General features: G+C 44.9%; 1 protein-coding gene across 1 annotated transcript in view; it reads right to left on the reverse strand.

The window, feature by feature from the left end:
* The window catches only part of VWA8 (von Willebrand factor A domain containing 8), a 258,042-nt gene that overhangs the window by 13,655 nt on the left and 234,452 nt on the right, over positions 1 to 9,935 (reverse strand). Inside the window, exons 41-42 of the mRNA XM_025049015.1 lie at positions 4,044 to 4,169; positions 1,651 to 1,809 (exon numbers count right to left, since the gene is read on the reverse strand). Coding sequence (XP_024904783.1) covers positions 1,651 to 1,809; positions 4,044 to 4,169 — 285 coding nt within the window. The remainder of the gene's footprint in view (positions 1 to 1,650; positions 1,810 to 4,043; positions 4,170 to 9,935) is intronic.

Genomic DNA, 9,935 nt, shown 5'->3' on the forward strand with positions numbered 1-9,935 from the left:
GGTATAGAAATCCTCTAAGTGGAAACTTTATTCCAGATAATGGGTATGCCAGTTTTTATGGTGGTATGTTTGCTACGGTCTACACTGGATTAAATTCGCTATGTAACTCAGGGAAACTGAGGGACACTGACCTTCAAGATCCACGAAAGAGGTGGTTGCGCTGATGCAAACATTAGCAGAACACAAAGGTTTTAAAACATTCTGTGGGATCTACGCTGACGCAGTGATTTCTAACCACCCACTGGTTATCAGAGCTCCAAGTGATTTAAGAGTTATATTTCACCTCTTCATAGAAAAAATCGAAAATGTTTCAAAATAAACATTTTCTATAAACCCATAAAGTATAAAAAAGTGAAAAATCAAAATCAAGAAAAGCTCGCATGTGAAGGGAGGGAGGGTCAAGGGAAGGAAAGCTGAACCCTGGTCTGCCAGCTGGAAGACGTAACGAAGTTGTCACGGCGGGTCCTTGAGTTTACCTCTAGGCAACGAAACCAAGAGAGAATCTTCAACAGGTCTGTAGTTTTCACTAATCACGAGGAGAAATAAACATATTCCAGCTGTTTAAGGGAAGCAAAACCACTCCCCACAGAGAAAGTCCCGTCCTGGGTGTATTTGTGCCCTGCGCTTGTACCGAGCCTGGCGACCCACAGTGCTCAGTGACGAAAGCTGCCTTTTTCCTACCATTTAATTCCAAAAGGGATCTCTCACGCAGAGCGTCACACAAGGAACCCCGGGAGCCTCAGAACCCCGCGGACGGGCCGACAGTAAGCGAGGCAATGAGCTCTGGCAGCCTGTTTCTCGTTGTATGCACCGCAACGCACAGGCTCAGGACAGCGGTCCTGGAGGGCAGGCGACACGTCAAGCCAAACGGTGACCTCGGCTCGCCTATTTCTGAAGGACGTGTTTCACCCCCAACACAACCTAGAGTATCTACGGACAGACCGTACCCTTCGCCCATGTCGGCACGCACATCATTTCTTTCAACCGAACTTCCGATAATAATCACACAGCACGTGCCATCTTCAAGGTTATTTGCTCTGGTGGGCGCAGGTGCCCTCCGATTGATGGGCTCATCCCGGGCAGTGACCCGGCCACAGGGGGGCCCTTCTCCACGCCTGGACCTCGGAAGGAGGATGCAGAGCAAACGGAGCAACCCCCACAAGGAAATAGTTGGAGGCTGCATCTCATTCATCCCTGCCAGCTGGGCGGCCATCCATTACTGTGACCCTCGCCCACGTGCAAAGGCAAAGCGGGCTGAGCGCACACTCTGAGGGTGTGCTCTAACCTCGGGGGGCTGCCTGGCCGGCGACGGGGCAAGAACCGGGGTGGTGGCGGGGGCGTTGGGATGACGACAGGGGCGCTGAGAAATCTGGGGAAGGGGCTTGTGCTTCTAAGTGCCTGTTCCCCGCTCCCGGCATTATGGCTAACATCACACCACTTCCTCCTGTAGTAACTGGTCCTTTACATGGTGGGGCTCCCATTTTCCGATTGTTAGAGCGGATAAAACCAGAGGCTCCCTCTCTCTGTGCCGATGCGGGAGCGGATGAGAGCATGAGCGGAGCCCGCATCCGCCTCCCCATCATCGTGCCCTAACTCGGGGCCGGCCCTCGGGCAGATGTGCCTCTCATCGGCCTTCGTCCATGCCGTTACCTTGAACTTCTCTTCATAGTTCTCGAAGGCTTCCATGACCATGCACACGGCCTCCATTGAGCGCTCCAGCCGGCCGTCCACGCCATTGAAGCGGTACATGCTGCCAGACACGTCCACCACCAGGCGCAGACGCTTGGGTTTCTGCTGGACGCTGCCCAGCTGCGGGGGCGACAGGAAAGCCTTGTGAATCAGAAAGCCACCACCGGCTGCTGTTCTGGGGTCCCGCACGGGCCCCCGAGCGCCAGCACGGGGCAGGCAGGGAAGCGGCGGGCTCGGCGCCGCTCGGGCAGTCGGCAGGTGGACTGCGTTTCAGGGAGGGAACTTCAGACTCGTGTTGGCAGTCGGGGCGCAGGGGACAGATTTTTCCTCTGGAATACGGTCCTTTTAAGACCCAACCCGGTCTAGTTAAACTGCTGCACTGAGGCCCACGGCATCTTAAAAATAATAATCTGGGAAGATGGGGACCCCGACGTGTTGTTTTCGCGTCGTGCCTCGGAGTCGGTCACGCTAGCGAGAGCGAGTTATTTTGGAGGCCTGCGCGAGTTCTACTTGTACCTGTTGTGTCGTGATCTGGAAATCGTTCTCTCTAGAGTCCGCGAGAGATGCCAGACTCCGAAAACAAGGTTCTGTGAGAGGGCGTCTGGCAAAGGGCCGAAGGAAAATATTTCTCTAGCGTCTTTTGCTTTTAGTGAGCTTTCAATTTTCTCTTCCTTCCAGTTCCTGAATTACTACTTCTCTTTCCAGTGCTTGGCAGTCGAAGGCCTGAGAGTCACATCTAACTGCTGTTTAGCAACAAGTGTCAATTAAAATGTGAAACTCTGAGGAGTTTCAGTTTGATTTCGGACTCATGCCTGCCAATTTGCAGAATCGGAGACAGAAGTCTACTTGTCAGTTTACTTACAGGAAAAAAGGAAGGAGAAAAATTCCAGACTGTTCTGTTATTATAGACTTGCTGACAATGTATGAAAACGAATGAGCAGAGTTAGTCATGTCAAGAAAACACTGTGGGTATTACTGTTATGGTTTGAGACAAATTCAATATATTTTATAAAAACTGTGGAGTCCGCCTAAATTAAGAACAATGCCACATGTGCTTCCATGACTGCTCACAATTTCAGATGTATCTAAACGCTCTTGTCAACCACAATGAGTCAGTAAAGCAAGCAGCTGTTGACTCATACCAATGACATAGAACAACTCCCCAAATTACCGAAGGTCCCTCTGAATAGACATTTAACTGGAGCGAGTGACTCACCTTTCCCACCAGCCCCCCACCCCCAGCTCTCAGTGGCCGTTCTGCAATTCTGGTTATTCAGAGAGATAGGGGGCTACAGAGCCCTGCGAGAGACTCGGCATTTTACATTAACGCCACCGTTTTGCAAATATTTTGATGTTATGGTTGTCTAAAATGTTACGTGCATTTACACTAGTTATTTAAGGGAGAAAGACTCATTTTCTAACATTTTTTTTTCTGTTATGGGATGGACACAGATCTTTAAAACGACAGAGCAGCAGAAAGCCACCAGGATTGCTCCAGTGATCACGCTTGTGTAAGACCCCGAGGGTCTTCCGTTTCCCCCTGCGGCACGCTCGGGGCCCTGGGAGCCGACCTCCATGGACGGCATTGGCCTCTCTCCTGGTGGCCGGCTCCCCGGTGGGTTCTGCTGGTGGGAGATCGGAGGGTGAGGGTGGGACACCTGTGCCCTCAGCTCCTCCTCTGCTGCGGTCCATGGGTGGGCTCTCCCGTCAGGCAGTCCCCTCCGCACACCGCTTTCTCCAGGCCCCGGTGAGAACGCCCCCTCTGCCCTTCCAGACCTCAAGTGGGTCAGAGCCTTGCTGTAGGGAGAGCACACTGTCTCTTAATGGCTTTTTATTTTTTTTTAAATTAATTTATTATTATTATTTATGCCTACAGCACCCGGTCTTCCTAGGTGGTCTCCCATCTAGGCCCGACCCTGCTTAGCTTTTGAGATCAGACATCAGGCTTGTTCAGGGTGACCTGGCCGTAGACCACGGACCGTGGCTCCAATGGGGTGTGAACCCAGGACCTTCTGCATGTAAAGCAGACGTGCTGACCGCTACACTATGGAATCATGTCCGCTTTCTGGGTTTCTTAAACCCCACCCTTTACTTTTGTAAATAGTCTTTTTATTAACTGTTCCTTAAATGACTCAGTTTGAGTGTGCCTGGTGTTTCTTAACTCATGCTGGAATCGTGAATGATATAATAAATAGTATAATATTTGTTTTTTTTCCTAATTTTTTAAATATAATGGTTTCCATGGTTGCCATCCTCAGGATTTATGGAGTTTTAAAGGGACAGCCACTTGAGAAAGCAGCGGTCTATGAAGGCCGAGTGCTGCAGATCTGAGTGACCGGTTCACCACAACTTACTTGTGGCTCCAGCTCACCCCGGCGTTTGTAGATGGCTTTCTCTCCAGTCAGCCCATCGATGATCTTCGCGTCATCCAGCTCCCCAGTACTTTGGTGTCTCAGCCACTGTCTTTCTTTACCTTTAGCCTGCAATGACACACGCACGAATCTTTATGTCGATTAGTTTTGCAGGGTCCCTGACACACTCGGTGTATGAATGACAGGAAAACACCCAGGATCTGTTTAACAAGTGATGGTTCTGCGAGAACACAGCTTTATAAGTGGACTGATTTCTTCTTGGCAGACAAGGAAATGCCCTCTGTGCGCATTTTGTCAATTTTAATTGTTTTAACATATGGAATGATAAAATGAACTCACTTAAAACATACATCAGTGGGAAAACAGTATGCAAATGACCCTCCTGAGAAATGCACAGTATCTGGAAATGCAATGGTGATGCATTTCTTATGGACTTTCGGTCACTGTACTCCTAGAAAATTTATTAGGTACCAAAACAATCAGTTTGAACTTGTTAGCATTGTCTGTAAGCGCCGAGAAAACGTGATCTTCGGGACGCCTCCTTTTGGAAAAGAAGTTGTTAGTCAAGTTCACTGTGATGTACAGTGCAGCTGGGAATGGCTGAAAGCACCAGTACATGAACATTTCTGTACCCCATTTCTCTCTGATCGACTATATTCAGAAGTCTAAAGGTATTTCTACATAATACTCTCCAACAATAACCTATAACCATGCCAGGTGGACCAAGATAGTGATAAAGAATTACCATATCCTAATCAAGGCATAGGATTATAACAGCCAGGGATTATGTTTATACTAAGAAGTGGGAAGAACAGCTAAACTATTTTTATGCATGCAAACTACAGCAGTAGTTAAGATCATGTGCTCTGCAGTCAGACTGGTTCCAGGCCCCCCTTTGCCATGACCAGATACCTGACCTTAAACAAGGTACTTAATTAGTCTGCACTTCAGTGTCCTCATGTCTGAAATAAAGATAATACTAGTTTCTATTTTTATGAGTTTTTGTGAAGATTAAATGAGCGACTACATGGAATCGGCTGAGAAAGAGCCTGGCAATCCATGTTAGCTGATACCATCACCATCACCATCATCACCATCACCATCACCATCACCACCACCACCATCACCATCACCATCATCACCATCACTAACATCACCATCATCACCACCATCACTACCATCACCATCATCATCATCACCATCACCATCGTCACCACCATCCCTACCATCACCATCACCATCATCACCATCACCATCATCACCACCATCCCTACCATCATCATCACCATCATCACTACCATCATCATTGTCACCATCACCATCATCACCATCGCCATCATCATCACCATCACCACCATCATCACCATCACCATCATCATCACCATCACTATCACCATCACCATCATCATCACCATCATTATCACCATCACCATCACTACCACGATCATCATCATCAGGTGAGACACATTATGGACAATCAAGTCCACATTGATTTAAGCACATTTCCATCACTTATGCACTGGAGGTGGCTGTATGACAGCATTGTCACTGAAAATACAAACCCAAGCTTCAGGTAGCCAGAGTCTGTTTTAGGGGCAGACCAACCACCACACAAAGAAGCTCCACGCAGTATAAATCTGGGTGGTATTACATGAGTTTTCCTGTTCCTGATACCCTTGCTGCAAACAGGTACAAAATCTTTTCTGATGTATGTTCTTGTTAAGAACTCGATGATCTCACAGGAAAACGGGACTCACTGGGGCGTAGCTCAGTGAGGTCATGTAATTTGATAAGATGTACAGCTACGGGTGGTAGGAGGAAGGGGTGAGCCGAGTCGTCTAGTCTCCTTTCCCACTGGGCTGTGGATCAGACAGACAAGCTTCAGCACATAGTACTGCCCTTCGCAGGCCTTGTCTCCTGCAACCGTGATTGGGACCCAGATACCATCTCCTCTTCCCCTCATTCCTGATGTCTGGAGTGTATGATTCCTCAGGCTTCTAGGATACTTTATGGTGGAAAATGTGATTGCGGATGACCATTTAGGTACCTTTTGACTCTGAGATTCTACGACTCTCGGAGGCACCTAACTGTAGAGCACAGGCTTCTGATGCCTCTCAGAGATGAGGACAGACTCCCGCAGGCTAGGCTAGGCTGGGAACATAGCACTGCAGGAAGTCCGAGGGGACGTGGCGGTGGTGGGCAGCGACCTTGAGAGCAGCATGGAAAGTGGATTCTGGCGCTAGGTCTAAGAGGAATGAGGGGTTAAAATCAGGACGAGGTCACATGATATGTTGCGTAACACTAAGCACTGATTTTCAAAGTTTCATCAATTCATTGACAAGGGAGTGACCCTGAAGATCCCCCACTAATCCCACTAGCTGCTACGTAGTTTTATTAACCAATGATGCTTTCACCCTATAAAGAACCATTGCAATAGCTACAGATTAAGCGATTTTTGTGATTTTTTAATGCAGAATTACAATAAAAATAAATTTAAACCTCTACCATCTCACCACAGAGGAAATATAAAAGGCAAAAATGCTAATAATTTTACTCCCTTCCTCATATTTTGGTATTTCAGAAAACAGAATATATCTTCTAATTAATAGTAAAATAAACTTGCCAAGTTAATAGGCAGAGGAATTAATTGTGACTTGGTTGTCGCACCTGGAGGACATATATATGACCTTGGTAGAGCACAGCAGGTATCATCTCATTGAATTTTTTCCACTGGCAGCACAGATAATTGACTCTCAATTTGAGTTAAAATTCCTATTTAAATGGATTTAAAAAGATGATACTACAATTGAGCATTAGAATAACGAGCAAAGACAAGGAGACGTAAGATGCAAATACACAATAAGGGAATCAAGATTCTTTGCTGTAGAAGTGACTGCACTTCCACTAAGACCTACAAAGGTAAGACTCCTTGAGAGGAAGAATGTGGGTTTATATCTGTTAGGAGGACATATGCATAGAGGACTGCATGTCACAGGCCAGGTCTTGCAATTAAAAAAAGGAGAAACCTCTACATTTCATAAAATAGATCACAGCATTCTTAAAGCTAGCAGAAGCTGGGGTGACTGATTCATATACCATGAAGATCTGTTGCTCAGACACTGTACACCTGCCCAAAGGTTCAAGGGTAGCTATTGAATTTCTAGTCACATGTCATTCAATTGAGTACAATAGGTAACTGTCAGTGTAACCAAAGAGTAAGTGTAGAGAATCAATATCACAATTTTGGATGAGACTAGAATTTATACTGTCAATCCTAAAGGAATTAAAGAGGTCTGGATCATGAACATGGATATTAAAAAAAGAAAAAAAGCACTGTGGCACACTCTAGCTCATTACTGTCTTACTTTCTTCATAATTATCACCGTTTACAAATGTATTATTTATCTCTTTGTCTCTATTATCTGCTCGCTCCACTAGAAAGTAAAGGTCGTGAGGTAAGAGCCCTGATGTAACCCCAGCATCGAGAACAGAGCCTGATACATGGTAGGTGTGCAATAAAAATTGACTGAATAGATGTTGACTGCTTACTGTAACATGTTAAGTGACGAAAGCATGATACGAAAGCATGTAGAGACAGTCTTATCTCAATGTATATGCATATTATATACATGCGAAGAAAAACGTGTAGGAGAAAACAAAAGTATTAACAGTTGTGTTGAGTTGTGGAATTACGGGTGATATTGTTTTCTTCTTTTATAGTCTATATTTCTCAATTTTCATATAATAAACTTGTGACTTTTATGATCTGAAATAAACAAAAATAGGTTCTTTTTTTCTCGAAGGAATTGAAAAAACCTTTAAAAATTTTTAGAAATATATATACCTTTGAGACCAGCTTGCAGGTCATGGAGAGCACGGCTTCCCGAATTTTAATGTGCACATAAATAACTTAGAGATCTTGCTGAAATGCAATTTCTGATTCAGTAGGTCTAGGCTGGGATCTGAGAATCTGCATTTCTAGCAAGCTTCCTGGTGATGCCGATACAGATGGTCCACAGGTCACACACTGATGAGTAGAGACACATGGGATTCTTGGGGACCCTCAGAGGTCTGTACACTGCCTTTTGAAAACCACCATATAAAGTGCAGTAGCAAAGACCAGTCTCTCTTTGAAGTTCGCTCCCTATCATAGACAAACTACTAAAATGGTTGAGATGTCTTCACCTTCACAGTGATGGCTGTAATAACGCCCCCCCCACCCCTCCAACTGTGATATGTACCAAACTTCATCTTACTAAAAAGTCTATCAAGAGAATAAGAAGACAAGCCACAGACTGGGAGAAAATCTTTGCAAAAGACGTAACGGATAAAGGAATGTTATTTGAAACATGCAAAGAACTCTTGAAACTCAACAATAAGAAAATGAACAAGTTGATTAAAAAATGGGAAAAAGATCTGAACAGACACTTTATCAGAGAAAATATACAGTTGGCAAAGAAGCATATGAAAAGTGACATTGTATGCCACTAGGTAACTGCAATGAGAATAAGATATCACTACACACGTATTCGCGTGGTCGAAATCCGAAACACTGACAACGCAGAATGCTGGCGAGGACGGGGAGCCACGGGAACTCTCGCTCAGTGTTGATGGGGCATGCGAAATGGTACCGCTGCGTTACAAGGCGGTTTGGCAGCTTCTTACAAAACTAAACATATTCTTACCATACAACTCAGCAATTGCACTTCTCGTTATTCACCCGAGGGAATGAAAAACTTAAGCCTCCACAGAAACCTGCACGTGGAAGTTTACAGCAGCTTTATCCATAATTGCCCGGATTTGGAAGGAACTAAGACGTCCTTCAGTAGGTGATGGATACATAAACTATGGTCCATCCAGACCGTGGAAGATTATTCAATGCTAAAAAGAAATGATCTGTCAAGCCGTGAAATGACATGGCGGAAACTTAAATGCATGTTACTAAGTGAAAGAAGTCTACCTGAAGAAGCTACATATTGAAGGATTCCAACTGTATGATGTTCTGGGAAAAGCAAGACTATGGAGGCAGTAAAAAGATGAGCGGTTGTCAGGGGTGGGGGCAAAGGAGGAGCACGGAGGAATTTTAGGGCAGTGAAATCCTCTGTATGATACTGTAAGTCCAAACCCATAGAATGTACAACACCAAGAGTGAACCATATGTAAACTGTAGACTTTGGTTGATGACAATGTGTCAATTTAGGCTCATCAATTCTAACAAATGCCCCACTCTACTGTTGGATGTTGATAACAGAGGAGGCTGTGCATGTGTGTGTGTGTGGGCGGGGGATGGGGTAGGAGATATATAGAAACTCTCTGCTCAGTTTTGCTGTGAATCTAAAACTGGTCTAAAAAAGGAAATCTGTTTTTGAAAAATCTCGTTATAAATATAATGATCACTATTTACTGTGCAGAATCTACTCTGTTTCAGGAATGCAGTGATCAAGACAAAAGTGGATCATGGTAGGAAAAGTGTCAGATTAGGATTCAGCATATGAGAAGTCTAGTCTTGGCTCACTGTGGGCAAGTAATTAAGATTCTCTGGGTTTCATAGTACCGTCTGCAGAATGCTGGGTCCCTGTGTCAGTGAATGCCTCTTTGAAATGTAACGGTCTACATTTAATTAGTAATGAAAATCACTAGTATTAAGAGAAAGATTCCCCAATTAGTTTTTTAGCCTTTGCCTCTTCCTAATTATGCCATGATGGTAAGGACAGTGATATTTTCTCAAATAACCGGGAATTGGCTCCAATTTGTAAGTGTCTAGAAATAAGTTGATTAAGGATATTAAAAAGGGACTTTGAAGAAAGGTGTTTTTTCAGTAGTAAATCTATTCCTCAATAATAGAAATAGGTGAATTATCTGCTAAATGCAACA

This window comes from Pteropus alecto, unplaced genomic scaffold (genome assembly GCF_000325575.1).
Source record: "Pteropus alecto unplaced genomic scaffold, ASM32557v1 scaffold35, whole genome shotgun sequence".
In the NCBI taxonomy this organism is placed as follows: Eukaryota; Metazoa; Chordata; class Mammalia; order Chiroptera; family Pteropodidae; genus Pteropus; species Pteropus alecto.